Source organism: Pongo abelii, chromosome X, assembly GCF_028885655.2.
Source record: "Pongo abelii isolate AG06213 chromosome X, NHGRI_mPonAbe1-v2.0_pri, whole genome shotgun sequence".
Classification (NCBI taxonomy): Eukaryota; Metazoa; Chordata; class Mammalia; order Primates; family Hominidae; genus Pongo; species Pongo abelii.
The window spans coordinates 111,527,896-111,542,691 of NC_072008.2; the positions used below are offsets into that span (position 1 = coordinate 111,527,896).

The following is a 14,796-nucleotide window of genomic DNA, read 5'->3' on the forward strand; positions in this document are numbered from 1 at the left end:
TCATTTCTTTCTGATACCTCATCACAGTTGCCTTTACTGTCCATATTCCTACCAACATTCTGGTTATAACCCGTTAAGTAATCTCTAAGAAGATCAGACTTTCCCTACAGCTCTCATCTTCTCCTGAGCCCTTGCCAGAATTCTCTTTATGGTCTGTCCACATCAGTACAAGATTTTTCTAGCCTTTTCCTCCAGATTCCTTCAGCCTCTGCTCATTACCCAGTTCCAAAGCCACTCCCACATCTTCAGGTATTTGTTATAGCAACAACCCCACTCTCAGTACCAATTTTTCTGTCTTAGTCCATTTTCTGCTGCTATAACAGAAGACCACAGATGGTGCAATTTGTAAGGAAAAGAGATTTATTTGGCTCTCAGTTCTAGATGCTGAGAAGTCCAAGAGCATCAGCACCTGTTGGCATTAGGTGAGGGTCATCCCATGGCAGAAGGCACACATATGAGACAGAGAGAGGAAATCCAGCTCAACTCATCCTTTTCTCAGAAGCCCACTCTCACAAAAACTAACCCAGTTCCACAATAACATTACTCCATTCACAAGGGCAAAACCCTCATGACCTAATTATCTTCCAAGGGTCTTACTTCTCAACACTGTTACATTGGCAGTTGAATTTCAATATGAGTTTTGGTGGGGACATTCAAACCATAACAATGAAACATGCCTCATATACAAGTTATGACTTTTTACCCCTTAACTCCCATTCAAAAAGAAGTATACTGGAATGCATATGTGTAAGAGTGTCATAATATAATGATGACTTCAGCTCTCCTGTAAATTTTTAAATAACTAATTCATAAACTTCATTATTACCATTATTAGCAACAATCTTCTTAAAATATGTCTTACAACTGAAAGTAGCATGCTCCAGTGTTCCATGTGTTCTGACACTGGCCTGCTAGACTGGAGCATGTGGTTCAGGGCACTCTCACAAATACAGATAAAAGATTTGTGCCCTGATTGTGGATTATCTTAAGGAAGAATTAAACCTCTTGAAAGGTGAAGCTACAAAGTTAAATACATAAAGTGCATCAGGAAGGTGACTAGTTTTCACATTGGCATCACAACTATCCATTCTTCTTTTTATCTTATTTTGAAAGGCCAAATCAAAGTGTGGGCCCAGGGAAGAAAGGATACATTAACAGTAACATTAATATAAACTCTATGTTTAACTCCTTGGTAAGACTGGTGAAATTAAAATTAACTTGATTACATAGGACAAAGATACACAATTTATAGATTTTTGTGGTAGAATTTCAGGCACCTAGTCAATAAGGTAGAATGAATTGAAATGGTAAAGATCGCTTCTTGTTCTAACTACAGAGAAATGCTGGTCAAAATAAGGCAAAGAATTTACATGCTTAGCCCAGCTGGAAAGCAAGTAAGGGAAATTCTCAGGCCTTAGTGATAAATAGGGAGCTCAAAGTAAGAGAAAGGAGTATAAATTGAAATTGAAGGTCTCCTGGAGATATCAAAACCAAATGTGGACATTCAGGGTATGGGCTTGAGTTTAGGATCTATGTGAAGTTTGGAGTTAGAGCAGATCCCAGCAAAAATCTAGAAAACTGAATGATTTATAAACCCTGAAATCTATGAAATGGGGCCTAGAAAACTCTGCTTATTGATTCAGGAAACTGTACAGAAAATTCACATTCACTCCAGGGCCATATCTATGAATCCAAGGAAACATTGAAGAGAAACTGGAACTCTAAACCTGTACCAAGCATGGGTGTGGACTCTAAATTCACATAACTTACATATGACACAAACCCCCAAGCAAAGAAATTGACAGAAAAACTGGTTCCAAACCAGTGAAACTTGTAGGGCCTTGGTAGAAGCAACCTTGGAACTTCTCTAAGGGAATTCCTCTGTAACCCTCAGCATCTGGGACTACCACAGAAAACAATCCCTGCTGTAGATGAAAATACAGCAATGAAATTATAAACCTCATAAGAAAATTAACCACCATGATGTCACTTCCCTTGACACAATGGAAAAAAAAAACTGCATACCAAGAAGTAGAGATAATAGGACAATTTAAAAGAGACTTTAAAAGAGGTTGAAAATTGTTTAAAGAGAAAAACAGAATGGAGAAAAATTGTTTGTCAAGAAAAGGGCAGTGATGGTTATCTGTGGCCTTTACAAAAATATCTGTCTCTTGTGTTTATTTAACAAGAACCTGTTTAATGGGGGAGTAAAAACATTCCTCCCAGGAGAAATTGCAGCAATAGTCAGTACCTTATGTGTAGTGCCAAGAAAAGAGCAGTCATTTTTTGATAGACCACCTCAAGGAGGCCCCATTTTACACAATGCCTTCATTCTGACTTCTTGTTCTATCCAGTACCCCAGCCACTTGGATGCTTCCCACTCACACTGAAGTGGATCTTCCCACTCAGTCACCAAACTCAAATACCAATCTTTCCTGGAAACCCCAGACAGACATACCCAGAAATAATGCATTACCAGCTATCTAGGTATTAATATTTCTTAATCGAGTCAATTTGACACCTAAAAATAACCATTATAGTTCATGTTACCTAATTTTTCTTAAAACATGTAAAAATCAGAATAAACAAATTTCTGTGTAATCTTAATAACAGTGGAGAATATATTATGACATGTCTTCTCACCAACCAAAAATTAACTTATACTTTTGATTAATGTTAGTTTCAAGGGCAAGTTCAAGTTAGCAGTGCTTAATATTCTCAAAAATAAAGAAAAAAGATAGTCTTTTCATTTGATTTTTTCATATTATTTCATAAGAAGGAGGCAGTAAAAATAAACAGTTTTAAAACCTGAGTAACAAACAGCTTTGGGAACATAGGGAGACCCTGTGTGGTCCCAGCTACTTGGGAGGCTGAGGTGGGAGGATCACTTGAGCCAGGGAGGTCAAGGCTGCGGTGAGCTGTGGTTGCGCCACTGCACTCCAGCCTGGGTGACAGAGTCAGACCCCGTCTCAAAAACAAACAAACAAACAAACAGAAAACTGAGTAACTTTATATTCCCACTTTTGATTATACTTTGAATTTAAGTTTTTTTCTAGAAGCCCTCATAACTATTTAAATTTTTTCTCAGGTACAATGATAAGATGACTAGAATAATAGTTGAAAATTGGGTCACCTCTGAGTTTTCCTTTGGATGTTAAATGGTCGCTTCCTGTCTCCCACTGGTAATCAGGAGTCATTTGCGCATTTCTTTTTCTCTCATTCTCAGGTAAGCCTCTGAACATCCCCTGCAAAGCATTCTTCGGATTCAGTGGAGAGTCTGGGCCAATGATCTACTGGATGAAAGGAGAAAAGTTTATTGAAGAACTGGCAGGTCACATTAGAGAAGGTGAAATAAGGTAGAGAGCTTGAATTGCTTATCTTTCTTTGCTGTCTTACGGGATTCTGCTCAGGATTTTAATTGCAACACCAAATCATTCCATTCTCTAAAAGCTGATCTTATGGAGAGACCAAGGATGACTGCCTTAAGAAATGCCAATGTGTAAGCTTCTAACATAAGTAGGTTTTTCTCCCATTTAAAGATTATGTCACCAGGGTATAATGAACCTCCAAATCTGCCTAAGCAAATTCCTTTGAGTTTCTAAAGCTAAAACCACTGGTACTCCAACAGTCACAGCAAAGGTCCAGTCTTTGAAGGTGACTCCTCAGACCACTGGGCAAATTGTTCATTTTCTATCTGGGAACAGACAACCTTCATATGTCATAAGTGTAAAACTGCAGTGGCAATGGTAAGCTGGTCTTCAGCCAAAATAACTGTTAACTCTTGTTGAATACTGTTTATTTTTCCCAACATCTAATACTTATCCTGAAAAGACTGATCCTTCAATTTAGTACATGTTTAGACCTCTTTTCACTCTCCTGTTACACAAAAAGCTCTCTGGTTTATAGATACCAATTCTGTTGGTTTTCTAATTCTATTTAGTACTTTCTCATTTGTACAAAAAAGATATAAAAATATAGGTAAACTTTCCTGCCTCACTCAGTTTGTGAGGTTTGTCTTTGGTTTCAGAGATGATGATGTGTAGTGTATGTTCCTGATTCTGATAGGAATTGGGATTCTTCCCTCTTCACTCCCATTAAGAATCATGCAGTGAAAATTAATCTAAAATTTCAGTACAACTAATGTTAAAGTTTATTCCTTGAGTTTTCTTATTGAATATAGAGCAGCATAAATGAGACAAGTATGCTTTGTATTATTTACTATGTTTAAACGTTATTTATAATTACTCTCATGACAATTTCTCTCTATGTGTCTACCCAATAACTCTTCTCTAGGGGTTCATAACTTTGAAGGTCTGTGAACCCCTTAAGAGTCTATGCAAAATATTTACTATAGGAGCATATTTCTAGGCAAAATACACATGAAAAGGTGTTTGACATGTTTAGTAATCAAGGAAATGCAAACCAAAACCACATGATACCACTTTATACTCACTAGGATGCACTAGGATGGCTATAATTTAAAAAGTCAGATTATAGGCTGAGCACAGTTATTCAGGCCTGTAATCCCAGCACTTTGGGAGGCCAAGGTGGGTGGATTGCTTGAGCTCAGGAGTTTGAGACTAGCCTGAGCAATATGATAAAACCCTGGCTCTCCCCGCTTCCCTGCCAAGAAAATATATATATATATATGTACAAATCTTAGCCAGGCATCATGCTATGTGCCTGTAGTCCCAGCTACTTGCTACTTGGGAGGTTGAGGTGGGCACATCACTTGAGCCCAGGATGTTGAGGTTGCAGTGAGTCATGATTGTTCTACTACACTCCAGTCTGGGTGACAGAGCAAGACCTTGTCTCAGAAAAAAAAGTCAGATTATAACAAATGTTGGTAAGGATATGAAGAAATGGGAAACCTCATACACTGCTGGTAAGAATAGCCCTCCTAGGGATATAAACGAAGTAAATCAAAACATGTATCTACAAAAAACTGGTCCATGAATGTTCATAGCAGCATTGCTCATAATAGACAAAAATGAAAACAACTTAAATGTCTATCAACTAAGGAATGAATAAATAAAATGTGGTACATTCATACAGTGAATATTATTTCACCATAAAAAACGAAATACTGGCATATACTACAACCTGAATGAACCTTGAAAATGTTCTCAGTGTAAGACGCCAGAAACAAAAAAACACATACTATATGATTCAATTTATATAAGATGTCCACAATAAGCAACTTTATAGAAACAGAAAGTAGATTACTGGGTACTTAGTGCCAGTGGGGAGGAATGGAATATAGATGTGATAGCTAAAGTGTATGGGTGTGTTTTTGTGTGTGTGATAGAACACAACATAACGTAAAATTCATCGTTTTAAAATTCACAATGTAATGGCATTCAGTACATTCAGAATTCATACAACCACCACCACTTTATAGTACCAGAACATTTTCATCACTCTAAAAGGAAACGTTGTACCCATCAAGCAGTCTGGGGCTTCTTTATAAGATAATGAAAATATTATAAAATTGACCATAGTGATAGTTTCACGTCTGTGAATATTCTAGAAAACAAAGAATTGTATACTTTTAATGGATAGATTATGTGGCATATACATTTTATCTCAATAAAGCTGTTTTTCTTAAAAAAAAAAAACCCTTGAAATTAATTGCCTGACACAGAACAGATTTTCAGAAATAAATAATGGATATATTACAAATGATTCTAAAGTATTAATTGCCATTTGTACTTTGAAGTTTCTAATTAGTAACACTTTATTAGGCAATTTTAATTTAATATTTATTTGAAATCAGTACAACTGAATTCATTTTAAATTGTTATAGAAGATACATATTTAGGATTACTGTCAACATATCTGTGTATAAAAGACCTTAAGGGTCACTTTTCATTCTACAGAACAAGAAACTGGTCCCAAAACGGATATGTGATAGGTACACTAGTATATAGTTAGTAGCAGAAGTTCCATCACCAAAAAGCTCAGAGATATGTTTTGTGATCAAAGGTACTAATTATATGAGCCTAAGATAATAATCTCCCTTTTTGTATGTGTGACTGCATGTAACTTTTAAAATAAACAGCTTTATTGGAGTATAATTGACGTATAATAAATCACATAATGTAAAGTATGCAATTTGTAAGGGTGGATTGATAGATGTGTACACCTGTGAAGCCATCACCACGATGAAGATAATATATTAATCACCCCCATGTTTCCTGGTGCCCCTTTGAAATTCCTCCCTCCTGCCCTTCTCCAACAACAGGGATCTTCCTATCACTATAAATCAGTCTGCCTTGTCTAGAATTTTATATAAGCAGAATCATACAATAAGCGCTTGTTTTTCTCTGGATTATTTCATGAAGCACAATTATTTTGAGATTTATCCCATCTTGTTATATGTGTCAATAGTTCATACCATTTTTATTGCCAAATAGTATTCCATTATGTGATTTTACAAAAATTGCTCTTCTATTCACCTGCTGATGGAGGACATTTGGGTTGTTTCCAATTAGGACTATTATGAAGAAATCTGCTAGGAACATTCATATACGTATCGTTGTATGCACATATATTTTCTTTTCTCTTGCCTGAATAGCTGGACATGGTGTGCTTGAATTATATAGTAGACATAAATTTAATTTTTAGTTTATTCTTTAAATAAAATTTAAATCATTTTTAAACAAACTTTTTTTTAGAATAATTTTTGATTTATAGGAAAATCATAAGGGTAGTATATAGAGTTCCTATATACCCCATACCCCGTTTCCCCAGTTATCGACATCTTAGGTTCTTATGGTACCTTTGTACCATAGGAATACTGCTCATGTCTAGGTATTCAGGCAAGAGAAAAGGAAATATATGTGCATACAAAGACATGTGTATGAATGGTCATAGCAGCTTTCTTCATAATAGTCCAAATTGGAAACAATCCAATGTCCATCAACAGGTGAATAGATAAGCAAATTGTTGTATAGCCATATAATGGAATATACTTGGCAATAAAAAAGGAATGGGCCAGGAGCGGTGGCTCATGACTGTAATCCCAGCACTTTGGGAAGCCAAGGTGGGTGGATCACCTGAGGTCAGGAGTTCAAGGCCAACCTGGCCAACATGGTGAAACCCCGTCTCTACTAAAAATACAAAAATTAGCTGGGCATGGTGGCAGGCACCTGTAATCCCAGGTACTCGAGAGGCTAAGACAGGAGAATTGCTTGAACCCAGGAGGCAGGGGTTGCAGTAAGCTGAGATCATGCTATTGCACTATAGCCCGGGTGACAAGAGTGAAACTCCATCTCAAAAAAATAAAAATAAAAATTAATACATTATTAACTAAAGACATTTCTTTACACACCTTTCTTTAGTTTTTGCCTACTATCCGTTTTGTTCTGCAGGATTATTTAACTTTTTAAGAATCTGCCTAACTGTATTCCAAACTGGTTATAATTTTACAAAAGAAAAGTGAGGCACTGCTACTCTCTCCAGCAGCAAATGATTAGAGTTGGTGGGAGACAAAGCATATATACATGAATTGGATAAATCCCAAACAAGCCACCATATTAGGGGCCAAATGAGTCAACCAGCTAGGAAATGCTATAGGAAGACAACCTTTCAGGACTTGCAAAATGACATTGTTTAACTGATTTTGTTACATCCTCTTTCTCCACCAAATCCCACAGTAAAATAACTATATTAGCAGTGACGGAAAGTTCCAGGAAATTTATTTTGAAAATTTCACAAGACCGCGCTAGCTAACTAAAGTCACCTTCATAGAAGTGCCAACAAAAAGGCAGAAATTCCCAGCCTGGGACTACAGGCACATACCACCATGCCTGGCTAAGATACAGTCACTAATTTTGTAATATAGTCATGAGTTGCCTAATGATGGGGATACATTCTATGTAATACATTATTAGGTGATTTCATTATTGTGCAAACATCATCGAATGTACATATACAAACCTAGATTATAGCCTACTATACACCTAATCTATATGGTATAGCCTATTGCTCCTAGGCTACAAACCTGTACAGCATATTATTGTACTGAATACTGTAGGCAACTGTAACATAATGGTAATATTTGTGTATGTAAACGTATCTAAACAAAGGAAAGGTACAGTAAAATACAGTGTTATAATCTTATGGGGCTACCTTTCTATATGCAATATATCATTGACTAAAATGTCATCATTCCACTTCACATGTCTTGTGTGATCCGTGATCTATTTGGAAGCTTGTGTGGTTTCTATAATTCTTTCAGTCTATAGCCATTTATGCTAATACAGGAACTAATTAACTATGTCTTCTAGCCTCCAAAGTCCTTGAAACAAAGCATACAAGATTTTATACAGCACAGCAAATTGGAACAAATCCAGCATTTTAATAGAAAAAAATTGCTAATCATACTATTTAGGTGAACCAAGAGAAGATTCACATTTTTTCATAACCCATATATTTTCTCCATAAGAAAGAGTTCTGATGGCAGAATACTGACAATTTTTAATTAGGGGATTCCTCTCAAAGGCATTTCTAGAAACAAAATTTATTTCTGGATGCGTGGCCCTTATTCAGTGCTGTCTCTGTCTGTACAGGACACTGTTAAAAAATACCTTAGACTAGGTAATTTATAAACAACAGAAATGTATTAGTCAAAGTTCTGGAGGCTGGGAAGTCAAGATCTAGATGCCTGCAGATCCAGTGTCTGGAAAGGGCCTGTGATGGCTGGGGTAGCCCTGAAAATCTCTAGAATTCCTTCTTCTATTGTCTTGATGAATAGCCTCTGGGTTCCTTGTATCTATACTAATCTTATCAAATGTTTTCTTGGCCACACTCTTGGTGTTCCCTATTTAACACACTCTTTCATTCTTTGCAACATGGCTGGGCTGAGAATGTCCCAAATCTTTAAATTCTGCTTCCCTTTTGATTATAAATTTCATCTTTAATTCGTTTTCTTCTCTCATTTTACTATAGGCAATCAAAAGAAGCCATGCCACACCCTCAATACTTTGCTTAGCGATTTCTTTCACTAAATATCCTATTGCACCACTCACATGTTCTACCTTCCACAAAGCACTGGGACATGAAGAAAATTCAGCCAAGTTCTTTGCCACTTTATAACGAGGATGGCCTTCACTTCAGTTTTCAATAACGTGTTTCTCATGTAAGTCTGAGCCCATATAAAAATGGCCTTTACTGTCCATATTTCTATCAATATTCTGATCATGACCACTTAAGTAATCGCTGAGGAGATTGAAGCTTCCTCTACAGTTCTCCTCTTCCATTGAACCCTCACCAGAATTGCTCCTTACAGTTAGTTCATGTTGATATAGGCTTTTTCTAGCCTGCTCCTCCAAATTATTCCAGCCTCTGTTCATTACAAAGTTCCAAAGCCATTCCACATTTTTTGGTATTTTTTTTAACCAGAGCACCCCACTGTCAGCACCAATTTTTGTCTTAGTCCATTTGGGATTCTATAACAAGATACCTTAAATGGCTAATTTAAAAACAACAAAAATTTATTGCCCACAGTTCTCGAAGCTGGAAAGTCCAAGATCAATGTGCTGGCAGATTAAGTGTCTGGTGAGGGCCTGTTCCTCGTGGATGGAACCTTCTGTGTGTCCTCACATGGCAACAAGGGCAAGGGAACTCATTCATGCTTCTTTTATAAGGGCACTAATCCCATTCATGAGTGGGGAGCCTTCATAATTTAATCACTTCTCAAAGGCCCCACCTCTTAATACTATCGCGATGGATATTAGGTGACAGCATATGATTTTTGGGAGATCACAAACATTTAGACCATAGCAAGGGCATTGCTTTGGGCCCATTTAAAAATTGAATCATAGCTCTTGTGTTGTGCACACATTTCAAAATTGCATTGTTTAATATAACCAAGCAGTGAGGATGTAAATAAATAGCTCTCAGGCAGTTGACTTGTGGAGAAGCTTCCCCAGAGGCACTGGGTCTTGCAGGAGGACTAGCCCCTCTGCCTAGGTTCTCAATTTCCTGTGCAGCAGCTTGATCCTAGAAATGTGTGTTACTACGTTTATTTCTTAGTTTGCCACAGAGGAATAGAGGACTTAAAACAATACCTAGTAAAAAAAACCTTAGATATTTACTGAGGGCTTGATGAGATAATGTCACTCGGACTTCAGTAAGTATAACGTCTGTACTCAGCATTTCCCCTGCTGCTTGAATAGCATTTTAGATCAAATCCTGTCTAACATTTTGGAGTTCTCATTTGTTTGCTCTCTGGGTCAGTTTCACCACTGTGGTCCCTAGCCTCTCCTGATTTTCAGCCCATTGCCACAGCACTTAGACCCCACTTTGGGCATACAGATTCCCCTTTATCTCCCTTTAAGCAGAGATTGGCACAGTTCTCCCATGCCTCTGATGTTGCTAAGAGACTAAGCCACAAGGAAATCTGAACCCAAATGTGGTAACCATTCACAACTGCTAGTCTATCCCACACAACTGCATCACAACCCTTTCACTAACTCCAGAAGATATAATTTATAGAGATGGTAAAATAATTTTATGTGTGCAGTAATGTAAGATGTAATTGTACAAGTTTGGTTATTTAGTTCTACAATTTTAAAATCATTCCAACAATCTGCTCTCTGCCAAGCTCTACCATGTTTATTCAGAGAAGTCAAATAATTATTTTGAGGAAACCTAGTAGGAATCATAAGGGGAAGACTTCTTACTTTCTGTCCTTCTGTTAAAGCTTAATGGGAACTGCTGCAAAGGAGGATCAGAGAGTACCCGCAAAATGTCCTTTGGGGATAATGATTCTAGGAAGGCCACCTCATTCTTGTACCACTACAGAACTTTCTTCTAATCAATCTTACAAGAGGCTTGAGAATTTCGTTTTAAAGAATTTGCTAGTGAGGTATGTATTCTACATAGCTAATTTTAAAAGTCAGAAAAATTGAACCAGTCCTATTAAACAAGAAATAATAGTATTTTAGATTGCCTACAGGGTTACACATTGCATCTGATTGTCAAAAAAGACTCCACGAATTTCAAGACAATTGCTTTGTCCCAACAGAGAGTCATTTTCAATTATAAATCTCACTTTACAAATCTCCCTATCAATACCTAATGTTTTCTTCCTCAGGCAATACTATAAAACAGTTTACCAAATCTTTTCTAATTCTTGACCTGAAAAACATATTCAATTTATCTTAAGGTTTTCAGAAAAGCTTACTAAAATGCAAATAATTTTATTTACCTTCAGTTCCTGAAAGGCTGTGAGCTGAATATGGTCTTTGCTTGTTTGTTTTAGTTTTGGTTTCTTCACTGCTGCTTTTTACCACTTTCTGGTCTTCTGTTTCATTCCTTTACCTTAACATCCTCTCCTTGCATGACTGAAATGCTCTAATAAAGAGGGAAGGTGATATAAGCATGAAAATTTTTATTCTTAAAATAAGGTGAGTCTATCTTAAAGACCAAAACTAACCTAATAACGACCCACTCTTTTTAAAAAGCAATATGGAGCTGTGAATATTTTGTTTGTCCCTAAAATACAGAGGAAATAATTGGACTCCCAGGCAGCCCTAGGGAAAATGATGAGATGTGTTTTGGCAACTTCTCACACAATTTTTAATGTCTTGAAGGACCCCACGTGTCCTTGGTTTTCCCAAAGTTAAGCTTCAAAAAAGTATTTTCCTTTCTTCTACTCTCAGCTCATCCTACTGGAAGAAGAAATACAGATCAATCACTTTCCTTTAATTTAAATAGGTTTCAAATCTCATCACACCTGTATGTGAATGTACACATTATAAACAGCATAGTTTAACCTAGGGCCGTCCTTAATTTCTAGTTAACTAAAGGTACATTTTTGAAGGAGTGGTGAATACTATTCATGATTCCAGGGTTGGTCTTATCCTTGATCTATGCATAAAATACTAAAAGCCTACCTAAAACATGTTTGTTGTTTCTCTTCATTTATTGAGCAGATTTTAGATGCTCAGTCTCAACTATGTTGTGTTGGGCTGTAAGCTACTCTAGACAAAAACCTATAATTAGTAAATAATAATAATAATAATAATCCCAGTTCATCCTTTTATAGTACACTGCATATTGCAAAAGCATTTCACATCTTAAAACATATTAGATACTCATAATAACCATCTGAGATAAATACTATTAGCTTTATTTTGCAAATAAAGAAACTGAGGTTTAGAGACTGAGGAAGAGCTGCTGCCCTTTAGTGATTGAGGGTTCCTGTAGGGCTAGACCGAATTCATCAAAGCTAGCAAGAATCCTCAATTGTCCAGAATGTTTTATTGTACTCCAGATTTAGACTATAAAAAGTCAAAATCTGTCAGGGATTGAACGAGTGAAAATCTGTGTGGACTGAGAATAAGCAGCCCTGCTATTAATCAGGCTGGGAGGACAGACAGATAAAGCCAGCTGCAAAGTTAGCAGAAAACACTGTTTCTCCCAAGGTCATGCAGCAGTTGTAAAATGCCATAATGACCCCCTCCTCCTTTGAGTGACTACTGCTTTCTTACCAGTGATGCCCCAAACCTGCTTTGCTGCTTACATTAACTACCAGGGATACCCAACTGCTAAGCTATCCTTGCCCCATAAGAGAACCCAGTCCCTAGTTAACCCCCATTTTTTCCAATCCTGCCTCAGAAACTCCAACCAATCCAGGATTTACCCCTGCTTCCCTAAAACCTCATCAGAATCTTTCAGTGTAAATGTAAACATTACAAAACTTTCTTCCTTCCTTCAATCAAGGATTAATCCATAGTTCCTCTAGAATGCCCCTCCCTCAATGCACTGAGCCAATAAATCTGATTTTGTCAGACTCTGGGCATGTTGCTGGACTTGGAGTAATAATGCTTTAATGGGAGGGGGGAAGCAAATAACACCAATAAAGAGATCTTGTTTAATTGAACATTTTAATTTTTTTAAACATACCTCCCATCCTTAATTTTATCAGTTGCCATTCCTGGACAATGATTACTCATACTCAGGATAATGGCCCAGAAACTCTGCAAGATACCTGGCCATCAAAGGAGGACTCAGAATAGTTCAAGGGACCATTTACGATGAATGAAAATTGGTCTTAGACATTTTATAATTATTTACCTCTATTAAGAAACCAACAGGTTAAATTTCAGGTGAACAGAAAATTCAATTAGCCAGAATTTCCATCCCTGAACAATTCCACTAACCAAGATTTCACTAAAATTTCATTGCATTTGTGTTCTTATCTGAATGTTATGTTATTCCCTTCAGCATTGCTTATTTTAGTTTATGATCTAGGACAGCAGGGAGCACCTACATGTAAATATTAGTACAATGTCTGGTAGAGCAGATTGCTGCTTACAAATAAGTACTTTTTGATAATGAGGACAGCAGAAGTGCTAGTAGTGATATTGATGATATGGGCAGATATTGAAGAGTATAAACTCTCTGGTGGCAGTTCAACATCTTTATAAAAAATTCAAAGTACCATGTCCCCTGGAAGAAACTGGAAAGTAATTTGGAATCTGCCTGCTAATAAAGTATTTACTTTTTTACTTTCTCCTTTTATTGCCTTAGTTAAATTTATTAGAGGAAGTCAATAATGAGAAATAATGCACAGTAGTTTGAGACAGTATTTGTTTATTAATACTTCCCAGCTTACCACATTGCCAGGCACATATAACTTTTAAAACATCTGTTTAATGGCATTGAATGGTACTAAAATGCATTACTATAGTGTCTTTCTAGCATTACACACACACACTGTAATTTTTAGAGCAGATTTAAGTTCACAGCAAAATTGAGTGGAAAGTACAGAGTTCCCATATTACCCACAAGACTCCTCCCACTCTCAATATCCAGCACCACAGTGGTGCATTTGTTGTAATCCATGAACCAATATTGACACATCCTGATCACCCAACATCTATAGTTTACATTTGGAGTTCACTCCTAGTGTTGTACCATCTATGGGTTTCAACAGATGTATGATGACATGTATCCACCATTACAGTATCATACAGATGAGTTTCACTGCCCTAAAAATCTTCTGTGTTCCACTTTATTTATCTCTCCCTCTCCCCAAACTCCTGGCAACTCCTTATCTTTTTACTGTCTCTGAAATGTTGCCTTTTCCGAAATTTCAATAGTTGAAACCACACGGTATATAGCCTTTTCAGAGTGGCTTCTTTCACTTAGTAATATGCATTTAAGGTTCCTACATGTCTTTTTTTTTTTTTTTTTTTTTTTTTTGAGATGGAGTCTCGCTCAGTCACCCAGGCTGGAGTGCAGTGGCGTGATTTCAGCTCACTGCAAGCTCCACCTCCCGGGTTCATGCCATTCTCCTGCCTCAGCCTCCTGAGTAGCTGGGACTATAGGCGCCCACCACCACGCCTGGCTAATTTTTTTGTATTTTTAGTAGAGACGGGGTTTCACCGTGTTAGCCAGGATGGTCTCGATCTCCTGACCTCGTGATCCACCCATCTTGGCCTCCCAAAGTGCTGGGATTACAGGCGTGAGCCATCGCTCCTGGCCCCTACATGTCTTTTCATGACAAAATACTTTAAAAAATGCATTCATTTATTCAATGTGCCTTTATTGAGTTTTCTTAATGCTACCAGCACCATGCTAGTTGCTGGTGATACAAAAATTAAAGCTACAGCACACCCTAAACAAGTAGTTCCAGTAAAACACCTTTTGAAGAGGCAAAGGAGATTTATTTATTTAATAAGCTTTATTATTCACAATAGCTTTAGGGTTACAAAGAAGTTAACAGATAAGAGGATACATTTTTTTTTTGAAGGGTTGAGCAGAAAGTACAGAGAACTCTTA

General features: G+C 37.0%; 1 protein-coding gene across 3 annotated transcripts in view; it reads left to right on the forward strand.

Moving 5' to 3' along the window:
• The window catches only part of IL1RAPL2 (interleukin 1 receptor accessory protein like 2), a 1,231,199-nt gene that overhangs the window by 1,176,329 nt on the left and 40,074 nt on the right, over positions 1-14,796 (forward strand). For all 3 annotated transcript variants that reach the window (XM_002831949.3, XM_054544919.1, XM_054544918.2), the window contains exon 7: positions 3,227-3,356. In XM_002831949.3, the coding sequence (XP_002831995.1) occupies positions 3,227-3,356 (130 nt within the window). The remainder of the gene's footprint in view (positions 1-3,226; positions 3,357-14,796) is intronic.